Source organism: Orycteropus afer, unplaced genomic scaffold, assembly GCF_000298275.1.
Source record: "Orycteropus afer afer isolate SDZICR_OR568_19922 unplaced genomic scaffold, OryAfe1.0 scaffold00293, whole genome shotgun sequence".
NCBI lineage: Eukaryota > Metazoa > Chordata > Mammalia > Tubulidentata > Orycteropodidae > Orycteropus > Orycteropus afer.
The window spans coordinates 1,616,911-1,634,401 of record NW_006921880.1 but is presented as its reverse complement, the minus strand read 5'-3'; the positions used below and the strand labels follow the sequence as shown (position 1 = coordinate 1,634,401).

General features: G+C 39.7%; 1 protein-coding gene across 1 annotated transcript in view; it reads left to right on the top strand.

Moving 5' to 3' along the window:
- IDE (insulin degrading enzyme) overlaps nucleotides 1-16,042 on the top strand; it is a 161,473-nt gene extending 145,431 nt beyond the window's left edge. Inside the window, exons 18-25 of the mRNA XM_007951263.2 lie at nucleotides 982-1,073; nucleotides 2,452-2,563; nucleotides 5,593-5,760; nucleotides 7,168-7,440; nucleotides 9,778-9,839; nucleotides 13,673-13,745; nucleotides 15,171-15,238; nucleotides 15,947-16,042. Coding sequence (XP_007949454.1) covers nucleotides 982-1,073; nucleotides 2,452-2,563; nucleotides 5,593-5,760; nucleotides 7,168-7,440; nucleotides 9,778-9,839; nucleotides 13,673-13,745; nucleotides 15,171-15,238; nucleotides 15,947-16,042 — 944 coding nt within the window. The remainder of the gene's footprint in view (nucleotides 1-981; nucleotides 1,074-2,451; nucleotides 2,564-5,592; nucleotides 5,761-7,167; nucleotides 7,441-9,777; nucleotides 9,840-13,672; nucleotides 13,746-15,170; nucleotides 15,239-15,946) is intronic.
- Nucleotides 16,043-17,491: the final 1,449 nt, after the last annotated feature.

The window sequence follows — 17,491 nt, the reverse complement described above, 5'->3', positions numbered from 1 at the left end:
CCAAATCCTAATAAAAAAAAAAAGTCATAAGGTCAAAAAACACAAAACAAGTCATAAGGTCATTATGAGCTCGGGACCATGGTCACAGGGGACATCAAGCTCACCTGGTATAACATACTACATAAAAACATTGTTCTACGTCCTACTTTGGTGAGTAGCAGTTGGGATCTTAAAAGCTTACAAGTGGCCATCTAGATGCAGTGATGGTTCTCTTCTCATCCAGAGCAAAGAGTAATGAAGAAAACCAAAGACTCATGGAAACAATTAGTCCAAGGGACAAGTACACCATGCAATCCTCAGCCTATATGCCCATGAGATCAGAAGAACTAGATGGTGCCTGGCTACCACTGTCAACCACTCAGAGGAGGATCGGTGCAGGAGATCCTGGATAGAGTGGGAGAACAATGTGGAACAAAACTCAAAATCATTAAAAATAAAGTAAAATGAAAAACCAGGTTTGCTGGTCTGATAGAGCCTGGTGCGATCCCTGAGACTATGGCCCCTAGTTACCCTTCAGGTCTGGAACTGAACTAACTCCTGTGGCTTCCAGCCAAATAATAGACAGGCATATGGGGTGAACGTTTACATCAGGTGGATATACTCCTTGGAACGATGTGGGAGAACAGAAGGGGAGTGTTTGTACAGGGAGACAGTTTGGGGGTGGGAATGCATGAGAGGGAAGGATATAGGGAAGAGGTAACTACAGAGAGGAAGGGGGAAGGGAGCTATTGTGGGAACTGCAATCACTGTCATGAAATAAAATGTATATGAACTGCTGGTTGGAAAATGAATTTGCTCTGTAAACTTTCACCCAGATCACAGTAAAAAGGAAAAAAAAAAAAAAAACTCATAAGGTCATGAAAGACAAGGAAAGACTGGGGAGCTGTCACAAATGGCTGGAAACTAAGATGGAGGCCTGAAATTATCTCAAATAAAAAGTTAGGGAAAAAAAGAACCTTACTATTTCTTATACCTTTACAGATGTCACCCTCCCTCGCCTTAAGGCCTTCATACCTCAGCTTCTGTCCCGGTTGCACATTGAAGCCCTTCTCCATGGAAACATAACAAAACAGGTTGGTGGTGTGACTTTAGTAATCTTTTATGGATCAATACAAAGAAATTTCCCCCGGTCTAAAGACCATTAAAAAAAAAAAAAAAAACCTCACTGCCATTGAGTTGATTCCAACTCTTAGCATCACCCCTTGGGTTTCTGAGGTGGTAAATCTTTACAGAAGTAGGTTGCCCCATCTTCCTTTTGCGGAGTAGCTGGTTGGCAGTTCAAACCCACTGGCTGCTACACGGAAGGAAGATGGGGCATTAGCCATTCCGATTATACACACATTAGAGTTCACCCCTAGGGTTCACCCAGCCTTCTGCTCTGTGGACAAAAGTGGGAGAGGGAACGGGGAATAGAATGATGGTGCGTAACTATGGACCTATTTTCATGGCTGCCTCTTCTGCTGTTGCCTGCCCTGTACAGTCATAGGAGAATATGGAAATAATTATCCCTGCTCTGTATAGAGTGACAGGACCACTTAGCAGATAAGAGCACATACTGTTAAATCAAACAGTCTGGATTCAAATTCTGATTCTGCCATATGCTAGAAATGAAATCTGAAAATGTCATAATCTGTTTGTGCTCAATTTCCTTATCTTAAAATAAGTTACAGTAGCACCTACATCATACAAAGTGCTTGACACATGGAAATCACTCCAGAATTCTCATGGCAGTCTGTTTCACAAGACTGCACTTTCCACCAATCTACCATGTTATTGTTGTTGTTTGCCATCGAGTCGCACCCGACTCACAGCGACCCCTCCTTGGGTTTCCGGGGCGGTATCGCTATGGAAGTAGATTGCCCAACCTTCCTTCCGAGGAGTGGCTGTTGGGTTTGAACTGCCAGCCTTCTGGTTAGCAGTCAAGTGCCTTAGGCATTATGCTACCAGAGCTCCCATAACTACCTCCAAAACAATATGCCAAAGGTCAGAAGCTCGCAATTGCAGAGGTGCAGTTCTTGCCAAGGCAGTTTTACTGAAAATAAAGCCTTATGCTCAGCTTCTTTGTTATGCTGTGGCCCCAAGCGTCTGCCTTTGGGATTGTTCACAGGGGACCAACTTTCTATTAGCAATACCTCTCCAGCTTTGCAGTGTCTTTTTCCCAGCATCAAGATCAGTGTTGATGATTGTCTGCATCTCTGCTTCTCTTTACTACCATCATATTGTCTGTATTGCAAATTGACTATACTAACACATTCCGTTTTCACCCATTTAAGTGGGATCAAATATATTAAACTAGGATTTGAAAACCCATTTTTTATGACTGATTAGGCTAATTTATTTCTCAAGCATGTTGTTTTCCTATTACATAGACTACCATCCAATAAACGTTTTATTTTCACAGACAAGATGTTTGTGTTTCTGTAATCTACTGTGACATCTCTTTCTCCCCAGGCTGCATTAGGAATTATGCAGATGGTGGAAGACACCCTTATTGAACATGCTCATACCAAACCTCTCCTTCCAAGTCAGCTGGTTCGATACAGAGAAGTTCAACTCCCTGACAGTAAGTGGAAATGCTATACTTTGACATAATATTGTGGGTGACTGGCTACAGATGAGTTGAATTCACTTGGATGTCAGTGTATAGAGATTTGTGGGGATTCTTTACTATTTATAGAAGTATAGTTACGGAGAGGTAATTCTGTCAGAAAGTCCTCTGGTGGGAGAGCCAGAGAGGTGAAATTGGAGACAGGCAATTATTTGGAAGAGAATGTTACTGAAATGAGCCAGCACTTGAGTGTAGAAGAATTAGGAAGTAATAATATCATAAAGCTAAAGAAATAATGAGTTGGAAGCATGAAATAAAATTTATAAAAAATGGAAACTGGAATTGTCGTATTTATTTGTAAGCCCACAGGAATCTTTGGCAAAAGTAGTTTTGGGAAAGCCACAGGTACAGATCACAACGATGCATTCATTACATGTATATTTTATAAGTAATTAAAGAGTCAATTATGTATTGGGATTTGCAGTGTTGGGTTACTTTTACATTTACAATGATTTCTTTTGGTTTAAATATGTACTAAGTAGTATTTTCAATATTGTTCGGAACTTTATGGTGGAAGTATATTAGACCAGTAATCAGAAACATTAGTTTTTTGTTTGTTTGTTTGTTTTTAACTAAACTCAATTGTTGACTGTTCCCCATGCATGCCTCATCTGCACTTTTTTCCCCCAGCTGTTTCATGCTCCTGAAATGGTGCTTCTCTTTCCCCCTCTTCCCAATGGACCCATGTCTACACTCTGTTCATCTTTCCAGACCCATATCATAAGCCATCTACTTAAACTTTTTCTAAAACTCCCAGCTAGAAGTAATTGTTCTCTCTTCTCAACTTCCAGCACAGTTTTTCTGAACTGCTCCCTCTGTTTTAGTTATTGAGTACTACTGTAACAGAAATACAAGTGGATGGCTTTAACAAACAGAAACTTATTTTCTCAGTTTAGGAGGCTAGAAATCTGAGTCAGGGCACTGGCTCTGGGGGATGGTCTTTGTGTCTTCAGCTTCTGTTTCCTGGTTCTTTGGAAATCTCCATGTGGCTTGGCATCTGTCTTCTCCCATCTCTGCTTGCTTAATCTGTTTCCTTTTATGTTTTGTAACATTGACTCAACGTACACCCTACACTAATCCTACCTCATTGATGTAACAAAAACAACCCATTCCCAAATGAGATTATAACCACAGGCATAGAGTTTAGGATTTACAACACATGTTTTGAGGGGGCACAATTCAATCTGTAACTCTCTCTCTATTTAAGCTGTTTTGCACTTCTACTCTTGCACTGGGATTGAAGTGCATCTCCATCTTACTGATTTATTAGCCAATTGATCAGTTGTGAATGTCTTAAATAGTCCTTGCCTTAATTTTCCATGGGGCAGCATTTACAGTTTAAAAGGACAAATTTCAGGCATTGTGAAGGAGGAGACATTTTGGGGTATGTGTGAAAAAGCTGGAGATGGGGTGTGGAGGGACTTGCAGCCTATGTTCCCTCCCTCTTCTTGGTGCTGCCTGTGTACAATCAGAACATTTGACTGTTGGTCAAACTTGGACTTGGTCAAAAAAGTGAAATAGATGAAATCCAGCTGCAGGTTTCTCTGCCTGCCTTTATTGTTGATATCTAAATCACTATCTATGAAAGGCAAACATATCATTACTAATATGTGAGAGAAATTTTGTGAAACTTAACTGTATACTAAATAAATGCTAAGCTGTATATATTTACCTGGTCATATTTCTTGATCATGAAATAAAGATATCAACTGATAAGACATAATCATGTATTCATAACTTTGATAAAATATTTGATCAACAGATCTGATTTTTGGTCTTTGCTCTCCATTATCCAACTTTGTGTCCTTTCACAAGTTGACCCCACTTCTCAGGATCTTGGTTTTTTCATTTCTGAACTAAGTTGTTGGATAAGTCAACTTGAAGCCTTTTACACATTCTGATCTCCTCGTGAAATGACCTTTAATATGGGTGTGTATAAACAATATGGAAATAGAAGGCTAAATAGAAACACTAGATGCTAAAGGCACAACTGGTAATTTTGTGTGTGTGTATGTGTGTAGTTAATAAAACGTATTTCTGTTGAAGTTTATATATATATTACTTAGTTCTAATCTAGAACATGTACTACATTGTACATTTTATTAATTATGAATCACATTTAGCATTAATATTTAGTCACAGAATGGATCTTTTGTAAGTTCTTTCCCCTTAAAATTCATTAACTGTTTATTGAGAGTCTACACATCCCAGTGCAAATCCGTGTAGTAAGATTCCCTTAAATAAGTTAATTGAGTTTCATGTTCCTAACAAATCAATTGCAATTTGCAATTTTCAAAAAAACCAACCATATCAAGCAACTCCCCCCCCCTTTTAAACTAGTGGAGTCATCAAAAAATTTAGAGTAAATGGTACTTTTTCACAATAGCTTGTTGTTGTTGTTGTTGTTGTTGTTATGTGCCGTCGAGTCAGCCCTGACTCATAGCGACCCCTCCTTGGGTTTCCGAGGCAGTATCACTACGGAAGTAGGATTGCCCAACCTTCCTTCCGAGGAGTGGCTGGTGGGTTTGAACCGCCAGCCTTCTGGTGAGCAGGCAAGTGTCTTAGCCACTATGCTACCAGAGCTCCCTCACAATAGCTTATTCTTCTGAAATTAGTTGGGTTGCTGTGAAATTTAATTAGGTTCAACAATTATTACAGCCATCCACTTTGCAGACATGCTTGTGAACAGGATGCACAGTATAGTTTTTGGGTTTCTAGGCTCTCCAGTCAGACCAGTGAATTGTTGAAAGGGAGAGTAGGAGAACAGCAGTTAACTAATCATGTATTGAAATTTTTAAATAACTTTAATTAACATTAAAAATGAAGATTACTTGTTTTTTTCCCCCACTAGGAAAATTAAAAAGGAGCTCTGGTGATGCAATGCCTAAGACATTGGTCGAGCAACTTTTAAAAGTCAAACAAAACTGACTTTATTAAACCCTAAATAATTTTTTAACTTTTTGCTCTCTTTTGAAACTTTTTAGGAGGATGGTTTGTTTACCAGCAGAGGAATGAAATTCATAATAATTGTGGCATTGAGATTTACTACCAAACGGACATGCAGAGCACCTCGGAGAACATGTTTCTGGAGCTCTTCTGTCAGATCATCTCTGAGCCTTGCTTCAATACCCTGCGCACCAAGGAGCAGCTGGGTGAGAGGGAGTCGGGGACTAGTGGGGTACCAGAGAGTTTGATAAACACCCATTGTACTCAGAGAACATTTTCCACACATAGAAGCACGTAGCACTGTGCTCAGGCATGCACTATTCAGAGAGGCTTGTGAAAGCAGAGTTCGGTCTTGTAAGTGTATCTTTTCATTCACTATCTTACGGACATTAAAACAATTCTTAATGAGATGATACTGCGTTTATATCACATACATGTCAGTAAAGAGGACATTTTGGAGAGAGGATGTAAATTGTTATGGGTGGCCAGGTAGGAAACAGACTAAATACCAGCAAGCCAGAGAAGCAAAAATACACCAAACTTCAAGTTCCCTAAGGACAGAGTTTAATGTTATTCATCTTTGTATCCCGAGCCTGGAGCACATGAAAGGTACTTACTAGGTATTTGTTGAGGGAATATTTCAGGTAGAGTTTTAGGCACTGTTAAAAAGTCTTAGAGATCCTAGAAGGTTTGATTAGTGAAGAAAGAAATTCAAAGAAATCTTAGTAATGACTGGAAAAAACCAGTGGAAAAGGTACAGTTGTCTCAGGGATCTTTTAATACATGCATGGATGAAGTTACGCTCAGAAGTAGGCAAGAAGGAATTTGATGGACTTAACTCCATCTTTGCTGTGTTAAGTGTGACTCGTCTAGTCTGTGTTAAAGACTAGATTTGGGGCATCCTCCTGTGTATTGGTAGATCTGTAAGAGAGATGGAACTGCTCAGAGTGCATGCATAGAGAAAGAAGAGAAGTGGGACCCAGAGATACCACAGCTGTCAGAGATGGTGGTTCAAGACAGAGCAGTTGAAAAAGGCAAACCAAGAGCTCAGTTAGAAAAAGGGTTGCGAGAAAGTGATACATGGGCTCCAAAGATGACAGTAGCAGTATGACTTTGGTTACCCTGGTCTCTGGAGAGATGCAAGTCTAAATAGAATTGGCCCAGGGATGGACTATCTGATAAGAAATGCAGTAGTAGAGCCAAGTTCACATAAGGAACTAAGATGTGAAAAGAAAAGAAAAACAGAGCTAGAGCAATGGTTAGAGGATGAAAACAGGTGCAGCATTACATAGAGATGGGAATAACTTTAGCAGAGGTTGAAAGGAGTTAAGTGGCAGAGAGGAAGGAGTTATGGGATGTGAGTTTAAATAAAGAATAAAGATTATTTTTTTTTTTTTAAAGAAAAGTTATTTCCAATTTTCTGTTCTTCAGAGTGCTCTTCTGCTCTCTCCTTAGGAACTAAGAATATCTTAACTGCTAATATTTCTTCAGAGGCGAATAATACAAAGCCCTAGAGTAAATTTTATTTACTCTTACAAGATACTTTTTGAAAGATTTAAAATGACCAGAGTCTCAAATGCCAAGGCACTGACTGGTTGGTGTTTGTGTTTCAGGCTACATTGTCTTCAGTGGACCACGTCGAGCCAACGGCATACAGGGCTTGCGATTCATCATTCAGTCAGAAAAGCCCCCTCACTACCTAGAAAGCAGAGTGGAAGCTTTCCTAGTTACCATGGAAAAGTCCATAGAAGACATGACGGAAGAGGCCTTCCAAAAACACATTCAAGCGTTAGCAATTCGTCGACTAGACAAACCAAAGAAACTATCTGCAGAATGTGCTAAATATTGGGGGGAAATCATCTCCCAACAATACAATTTTGATAGAGGTAAAGTAAAATTATGACCCCAATATTTATGGCATATAAGTATAACATTTGAGGTCACTTAGACCATTTCACTCTGGTAGCATAGTGGCTAAAGCACTTGACTGCTAACCAGAAGGCTGCCGGTTCAAACCCACCAGCCACTCCTCGGAAGGAAGGTTGGGCAATCCTACTTCCGTAGTGATACTGCCTCGGAAACCCAAGGAGGGGTCTCTATGAGTCGGGGTCGACTCGACGGCACATAACAACAACAACAACAAGACCATTTCACAAAATGCTATTCATTTTGTAGGTATTGGTGATGTTTTAATACTGATTTGAGATGGCGGGATAGCACTTCTAAGAACATTTGTTTAACATAACATCATTTTCCTATTAGAAACTTTCTTCATCTTTTTTTCTTTTCCTATACTTGATCTCTGGTAGCATAGTGCCTAAGGCATTTGACTGCTAACCGGAAAGCTGGAGGTTCAAACCCACCAGCCACTCTTCAGAAGAAAGATAGTGCAATCGACTTCCATAATGATACTGCCTTGGAAACCCAAGGAGGGGTCGCTATGTCGACGGCACGTAGCAACAACAACATACTTGATCTGGGTCTATCTGTGTATCACAGTATTGTGCTAATAATCTAGTCGAGCACAGATAACACTAAAAAATTGTAACATTTGCAGATTGAATTTACCTGAGACAAGTGCTGTCATGAGGTACAGGAGTTCACACAGTTGCTTTTAGAGATCTTCAGATATTTTTCACTGCTTTTAGATTCGGGAGGGCTGTGCGTCCCAAAGTCTCCTGCCTTAGCTTCTTTTTGCCCTTCTTCAAGAACAGAAATTAACAATGGAGTGCACTAATGTAGCCTAAAGGTTAGCAGATGTCTTGTGTTAAGTTACCTTTTTTGGGCCTCAGTTTCCTCACCTGTAATTTTTCGAGCATTTGGATTGGCTATTAATGATAATAGTTACAAAAAGGTTGTGGCAGAGGCCTCAGCCTCTGACCTCTAACTTCACAAGGGGAAGAAGGATTAGTGTCAGTGGCCCAAGGCTGATTCCTGTAAGCAGACAACAGCCATACTGCCCCCCTCTAACCTTCTTGCCAATTCTGATACCAACCATCCCTCCTTGAAATCGTCTGCTAGGTTTGATAATTCATTGCAATGGCCATACACAATTTATAGACAATACTCACAATTATGACATTTATTAGGAGAAGTAACAGGTTGCAAGTCAGGATCAGAAACAACTCAGAATACAGTTCTTCGATCAGGACCACATCTCTCAGTTATGCTGCAAGCATGCTTCTCTCTGGCCTCAGCCTCTCTCCCTGTGGCCTTTTGGCCTCTGCCCTGGTTAGACAAGTGTTACAAAGCTCTTTTAGCTGGGCAAGTAGGTGCCCAGGGAAGCACCCCACTCCACTAGCAAGGCCTTTTGCCCAAAGGCACTCAGCTGTCTCACACATGGGCTGGGAAGCCCAACGCTCTGTTTTGTGCCAGGATGTGCTGCTAAGGTCCACTGCTGTTGCTTCTCACCTTCTCACACTGTCTTGGCAAAGTGTTGTAGCTTTCTGTCACCTGAGTCAAAGGGATCTTAAGTTCTAAGAGCATTCTCCACTCCTGGCTCTTCTTTCTTGATTGTAGTGTGATTTCCCCCCTTTCTGCCTCTAGGATGGCTCATTTTAAGTGTAGTGGAATGCAAAACTGACTGATCCCCACGTTAGGGTTCCATATACCTTGCTTACACAGTCCTACCCACACAAGTGTGCCACGAACCATATTTACATTATTAACAAGCTATCCAATCCCCATGGTGGGCCACAAGTACTTCACATGTGCATAGTCCTACCCAGTCATCTGGTGGGAGTCCCAAAGACCGTGGCCAGAAGAGCTGTGTTAAGTAATTCACTGCACCACAATAGTATCTACCACTTATTGAGCATTTGCCTTGTGCCTAGCATCATGTTATTATCTCATGTTATTTTCTTTCGTTCTCACTACAGCCCCATTAAATATGTATTATCCCCAACTTCGAGATAAGAAAATCGAGGCTTAGGAAAGTTGAAGTCTCTAACCCCATGATCCAGTAGCTCGTAAACAAGAGAGCCAGTGGATGAACCAAACCCAGGCTGGTTGGCTCCAAAACCAAGGCTCTTAACCACTACACTACAGGCTCTTACTTTTACTTGGAATTTATTTCTTTACTACTTGCAGGAGCAGATAAATATGGATTATTTTAAAATATAGTTACTTAAAAGTCTTGGCATGAATTTTATTGTCATTTAGTATAATATTCTAGGCTACTTAAAGTGAAAATAATGGTAAATTATTGTGTGATTACCTTTTAGATAATATAGAAGTTGCATACTTAAAGACACTTAGCAAGGAAGATATCATCAAATTCTACAAGGTAAGTTGAAGTCATATATTTAGATTTTGACAGATAAGGAAATATTGTGTGTTTATGTTGTGTGTTGCTGCTTTGAACCCATTCAGGCTGGATTTATAAAGGTGTTTTAGGATTTAAAAGTATTTTTTACACAAACTCATATCATTGTTAGAAAAAAATGTAGACAATTCATATTTGAACCAGTACACTTCTTCTCCTTTTGAACCAAATAATATAATGGCCATCTTGGCTTCCAAATCCTCTTTAGTTTCCCTTTTTGTCTCTTCGCTACTACTCCCCACTCCACCCCACAAAGAATATTACTGAGCTTGTTTGCTGGAGAGGAAGGAAGAAAAAAAATAACCAAAATTTGAATCAGATTCTTTTTCCAAGCTCAGATAGCTATAAATTGTTTTCACCTATTTATGTGCCACTATGGCTGCTTTTTTAAATAGATGATTACTTATCTTTGAACTGCTTTCAGAATTCTTAGGAGTTTTGAATGCCTATGCTCACTGAAAAAATTTACCGAGAGAAAAAAGAAGCCCACACCATCTGAATTTTCCCTGTCTATACCAACATGTTAAAGATATCAAAATATTTGTTAAAGATATAATATGTAATAAGCATGCCAGACATAAAAGTAAAAACTCATGCTGCAGTAGAGTTGTGCTTATTCAAAATGTTATTTGTATTTTTTATAATATACTGAGGCCTCTAGTTTGTGTAAAATACTTCTATGCCTATTTTGAAGGACTAGGAGCAAAATGATGTTATCACCATTGTACCTTAGAATTGTACCTTGACGTTCTAGCCACTTCTCTTGCTTTGTAGCTGTAATTTATTATATGCCAAGTCTTTGATCAGGAACTCAGTCTTGTCCTTTAGAAAGATATGTACTTTACAATGTCATTCTCCAGTATTACAACTTCCAGTACAAATCAGTGCTTGTAGTTCTCATTCAAATGGCTTTTGTGGAATTAGTTGTACAGTGAGAACTAATCACATTTTTCTCCTATGTAAGGGTTTCCAATGCCCATTTAATTCACCACTGCTGGTTCTGTGTGGGAGTATGAGGAAAAAAGAAATAATCCGTGGCCTGAAGGTGCTGATAGTTTCCTAGGGGAAGATGGTGATTTTGAACCATCTTACAGTTACTTACACCACCACTCCCACCACCACTCCCAAATCCTCTGCAAAGCTATAAGACTGCTAGTCTATCTATATGTAAACAAGTATTAATATAGCCCTTAACACCTTAATAATAAGACAGGCAGAAAATAATGGTGTAGTCTCAAAGTTTGGCAGCACAAGGCATCATTTTAATGCACCATTGTCAGAAGTGAGATTTGATCCATTTTGGCTATGGAAATGGATGGCTGGACAAGTTACACTCTTTGCCCCGTGGCCCCTTCCCCTTTGTAGAGGAAGGCAAGAGGCTAATCCAAACCACTCCTGTTCTTTTGTAGTTAAACTTAAATATGTATATATATAAGTAAAACAAAATTCAGATCTGAAATATAACTCCCAAGTAGTCTTTGTGTTTGTGAAGAAAGAGCTAAAATAGGACAGAAAGGGACAGAGAGTTAGGCATGGGAGCAGGTGCTGTAGGACACTCGTCTGCTTCCAAGCAGTTCAGTTGCCTAAAGTACTCTTGCTTAGAGCTGCTAGTCTCACTCAGTGATGTCAGCTTCTAAGGTTCCTTTCTTTACCTGTGTGGCAGCAGCTGGAACATGTGTGGTCTCAGCCCCACCTAGCCCTGTCATCTAAGTTATTTAAGCTTCTAAGCCTCAGTATCCTTATGTACAAAAGAGATTAATTGGAGTAGTCATTGAAATGAAGTGTGTAAAGTGATTGGCACTAAATAATGTTTAATAAGTAGTCTCTATTGGGAACTCTGGTGGCGTAGTGCCTACGGCATTTGACTGCTAACCAGAGGGTGGTGGTTCAAACTCATCAGCCACTCCTTGGAAGGAAGATTGGACAACCTACTTCCGTAGTGATACCCCCTCGGAAACCCAAGGAGGGGTCACTATGAGTTGTAATTGACTCGACGGCTGTGAGTTTGGTTTTTGGTTTTGATTATTGTTGTTATCTCTTCATTAGTGATCCCAGCACCAGGGTTTTAATGCTTTAAATCAGGATGTTTTGCTCCTTGATGTTATAAAATAATTTTTATTGGATTTATTTACAATGTAAGGCTGTTTCATTTTCTGAGCTATCTGTTCTCAATTGCCTATAAAAGAGGGTTACCACGTTCAGCTCTTTTTGACTTCTAAAGCATTCATTTTAAGACATTACCAGTTATGGGTGTTCATAAAGAATGCTGTCCTGATACAATTTACTGTAATGTTTTAGAAGAATTGAAGATTTTTTTCTCTCACAGTTCTATTGCTTATTAGAAATATAAGCTGTACATGATTATTGAATTTGTGAAACTAGCAGTTATAAGATTGACTCTTTCTTGTCTTGAAAAATGGGGATATTACCAAGCTTGAGTTACATCTAGAATAGCATTTCCCTGGCTGTGTTCCGTCATGTGCTGGTGTTCTGCAAGAAGTTAATAGGGGCACCGAGAAAAAGGATTTTTAGACTTAGATTTTTAGAAAAAGGAAATAGACTACACTCTGTTTCCGTTCTTGAGGAATCACAGAGCACATTAGCATTTTAAAAGTTCTAAGTAATTCTATTCTGATTAGCAAAATATTTCCTAAATTGTTTCACCATGGATCCTTTATGCACAGAATACCTTTAAAGTATCTCCAGGACTCTAGTGCAAGAAGGTACACTGTGTTTTTTAGGAAAATGGAGATTGTCCAGAGTTGGTCAGGACATTGGGAAGCCCTGACCCTGAAGAGGGTGTTCTGCTCTCTCCTGATTCAGGCTGACCCAGGGGCAGCGAAGGTTTGGGGGTGCCATGCTTAGCTTTGCTATGCAGCTTCAGTAGGCCTTCCTTTGTGTATCCATACTGGACCAAGCTTATAATAATTGCTCCATAAGTAAGTATTGATTTGGCTTAACTGATGATCTGAAGGTACAAAATATATTTTTTTCTGACTAAGGCATCACAAATTGTGATGGGGCTCTCTTTTGGGAAAAATAGGTAATGGTCCTGCATTAGGAAAAAGTCAGGAGTTATTTCCCACAGGATCCTCCTACCCTACCACTCCTGCTTTCCAAAGGGGAATCCTCCAAACAACATGTTGTCATGGAGAAAGCAAGCAGACCTTGCTTCCGACACCATCACTTACAAGCTCTATGACTCAAGAAAGTTACTATACCTCTCTGTGCCTTAGAATCTGTCTCTAAAATAGGAATCATCATGATCCTTAGTTTACAAAAAATTAAGCAAGCCAGCATAAGTGTATGCCTGATACAGGACAGGACTCAGTAAATGTTAGTTTCCTTTCTCTTTTGGTAGATGAGGAAACACAGCTTTCAAGCAGGGCCCTGGTACAGAACCTGCCAAGGTTCTTAGAGGACCCAGTGTTGTGGTTGCCTGACTAAGCTCAGGCCATCGTCTCTGTAAACACTGAAGACCACAAGGGGTAGCCCTGCACATCACATCCCAATAAGTATGAGAGTAGGTTTTAGTCTCAGCCCAGATGCTTAATTAGCCATAGGAATTTGGGCAAGTCACTTAATCTCCTTGGGCTCTTTTTTCTCTTCTGTAAAATGAGGTTGAGAATGATTCTTGCCTATCATACCAAATCATTGTAGGCTTTAAATGAAATAATGTAAGCATCTTTTCTCTATCTGGCTGTGTGATAGTTGATTCTTCAAAATCATAAGTGAGCATCTATATTAAGTTCCTTAGTGGAGAAAAAGGGTGACCTTGCTATATTTTTGTCTAGGAAATGTTGGCAGTAGATGCTCCAAGGAGACATAAGGTGTCCGTCCATGTTCTTGCCCGGGAAATGGATTCTTGTAAGTATTGAATGTTGACTTTTTAAAATGTATTTTTAGTCACATGTCAAGCCATATGATAGCTGTTCTTGCCATCGCCACATGCCTTATAGAGTATTGTAAAGTAAAGAGGTGGTCAAGGGGAACTGGAGAAGCAAAAGTTAGGGGAAAAGGAACATTAGAAAATGAAGGAGAGAGCCAGAAGTAGGTCATACAGTCTGAGGTGGCCACAGTTTCACAAGAAAACGTTCCAAACCATAGTCACAGGGGACATCAAGCTCAATTGGCATAACATACTACAGAAAACATTGTTCCACCTCCTACTTTGGCAAGTAGTGACTGGGATCTTAAAAGCTTGCAAGCAGCCTTCTAGATGCAACAATGGGTCTCTCCTCGTCCAGAGCAAAGAAGAATGAAGAAAACCAAAAATTCATGGAAACAATTAGTTCCAGTGACTGGTACACCATGCAGTCTGCAGGCTATATGACTATAAGACCAGAAGAACTAGATGGTGCACAGCTACCACTGTCAACCATTCAGAGGGGGATCTATGTAGGAGATCTTGGATAGAGAGGGAGAACAATGTGGAACAAAACTCAAAATCATTTGGGGGGGGGGGGGACCAGGTTTGCTGGTCTGATAGAGCCTGGCAGAACTCCTGAGACTATGGCCCCTAGCTGCCTTTCAGGTCTAGAATTGAACCCACACCTGTGGCTTCCAGCCAAGCAAAAGACAGGCATGGGAGCTGAACATTAACCTAAGGTAAATACACTCCTTGGAGAGAACAATCATGGGAGAAAGAAGAGCTGTTTATGCACAGGGAGACAGTTCACAGGGCAGGAGTCCATGGAGGGATGGACACAGGGGAGAGGTAACTATCGGAAGTGGGAGGGGAGCTGTTGCATTGGGGTAAATTGTACTCAATGTCATGAGACAAAGTGTACATGAACTGTTCTATGGAAAGTGAATTTGCTCTGTAAATTTTCACCCAAATCACAATTAAAAAAAAAAAAAGAAAGAAAGAAAATGTTCCAAAACCACTGTATGAAACCCCTGCATGTGGAGAGGTAGAATTCTTCCCACCTCCTATCTGTTACTGGCCAAAATTTGCCCACAGCTATAATTTCCCTGGCTTTCTGGGTTGTGTTACTGGGTCTCTTCAGATTGCCAGAGTCTTAGGGTCCAGTCAGGTCAGACGCTGAAGCTGCTGCAGCCAGGACTTCATAACCCAGTAACATCGTGAGCCATCACCGAGGACCCTCTGGGTGGGAGCAGGAAAGCAGCCAAGTCCTTGGGGGTTTTGCAGCATGAGAGGATCTGAGAAGTACATGAATTGGGTCTGGTCCTGTTGTTTTTAATGAACTGGACTGGTTCCGTTTTCTTAAAATTGCTCTGGTGTGCTTTTATCAGCAAGTGCAAAGCATTAAACCTTTCATGTTCTTATAGGTCCTGTTGTTGGAGAGTTCCCGTGTCAAAATGATGTAAATTTATCACAGGCACCAGCCTTGCCACAAGTAAGAAATATGAATGTTAAGTTGCACTTATGTCCAACTTTGAAAGAGCTTGATTTTCAGGACATATGTGACCTAGAGATTTCAGGTGTTCAGGCTTCTACTTTGGGTCCCCCTGAAGACCTGGTTACCTGGGTGTGCATTCTTTTTGACAGCTCCCAGTAGTTCACACCTTTCCCTTTTCATCTGCGGAGAGACTCAGCCTCTGTCTCTGTCTGCCTTGGCTTGGTTAAATAGTGAGTTACAGTGCAGTGAGCCTTCCCTAGCCATATCTGTTTCCAGCCTTGAGTGTTATAGTGAGCCTTTTTAGTCCCTTCCACAGTGCCTGAGTATTTCAGTCATCTAGAAGGACTGTCATTTATCTACAAGATGAGCAAACTTTCAGTGTAACCAGGTCCTTGCTGGGTAAGCACAGAAACCTCTGCTACTTTGCTGAAGCCTTGGTGCTAGGCTCCCGGCATGTCATTCTGTGCCCAGAGTAAGACCAGAAGTCTTCCTTCTGGCCGAGAGTCCATTGTTAACATTCACCATAGGTTTGCATAGGCCACCAGCCCTTGACCCTCTGGCCATACTATTCTAGGAAGAAAGGTCAGCAGATTTGAATACAGAAAGTAGAAACCAGTGTGTATGCAGAAAGAAAGGGGGGAAAAATGATGTCCTGCTCAGCTTTTTAGATTAATTATATTAAGAGGGACCTTTTTTTCTTTGCAGCCTGAAGTGATTGAGAACATGACCGAGTTCAAGCGTGGTTTACCATTGTTTCCCCTTGTGAAACCACATATCAACTTCATGGCTGCAAAACTTTGAAGATTCCCCATGGGTGAAAAAGTGCAAGTGGATGCATTCCTGAGTCTTCCAGGGCCCAGAAAACCAATCTTGGCCACTTTAGTGTTTCTGGTTCCTTGAGAGGCAAACAGAAAAAAAAGGAGTTGTCAAATGTCATTATGTAGGAATATTAAAAACCCAAAGTAATTATATTACAAAATCTTGTAGATGTAGAATATTTTTTAAATACATGCCTCATAAATATTTAAAAATCTTTCTTTTCATTACAAAGAGAAATTTCCCTTATATCAGTGCTTAAAATGATGAATGATGTTACTATAGAATCTTCCTTCCCTATTCTGTAAAATAGTCACTTGTCAGAAAAAAAGTTAATTTTTTTTAAAACCCTCTCAGATTGATCTGAGGTTTCAGACATTAGAAAGGTAATACTTTTTTAAAAAATTGATCCTCAAATTTTCTTTCTATTTGATGATTTCATGTAAATCAGTGGAGAACATTACGTTTGGCAAATAATGAACAAAGCAACATAATCATCTTTTTTTAGTGAAATTGCTGATTATAGAAGGCATGGTTTTAATCTTTTTATAAAATTTGAACATGTTTTATATATAAACTAGTAAAATGCTGGAAAACCCTAGAATGTCCTACTTATTTACAGTGCTAGAAATATTTACCTTATATCAATTTTGTCCCAAACTGAATTTCTCAGGATTACTGTGTGATTTGTTTCTTTCTGATTGAATTATATTGACATTCTTACATTCTTAGTTGGTTTGCGGTGTTTGATCAGTTTTACTTTTTCCCATCAACATGTTGCTATATTTATTTAACAAGTACAAATAGGGTCACCTTCAGATCCTGCTGAGTGTGTGACATGCTTTTCCAGCATCAGCTGAGATAAACAACCTTAACTTTGCACTTCCATGAAATTGCAGTCAGTATACGAACCAGAATATTTTGCCCCATTATGAATTTAAAAGGCAACAAGAACAGAGCCATCTTTTTAGAAGTATAAAAAGAAATCCTTGGATTCTTAAACAGCATGGCTTTCAAAAGACTCTCAAGTCTCTTGTTGCTACCAGTCTGATCTTGCCTTAAGTGTTACTGTTTTTTGAATATATTCATGCAAACATAGATGAGGACTGGAGTAGACTTTTAAAAAATATTTTTTTCATGAGATTCTATTTCAGGTGAAATTATTACTATAGATTTAACAACTATTTTAAAATATTTACTGTTATTAAAACTTCAAAAGAAAGTGTGAGAATATTTCCACATACAGGCACTTGTAAGTGGCCCTGTGGTCCACTAACTCAGGCAAAGTAAAGAACGGCATTTTCAAATGACATTTTACCTCCATCTGAATTGATTTGCCAGAACTTCTTTCTGTAGAGTCATATTTTTTTATATTTATCATTTTCCAAATGATCTAAATTTGGGGCAAGAATGATATAGTCACAACTACGGAGG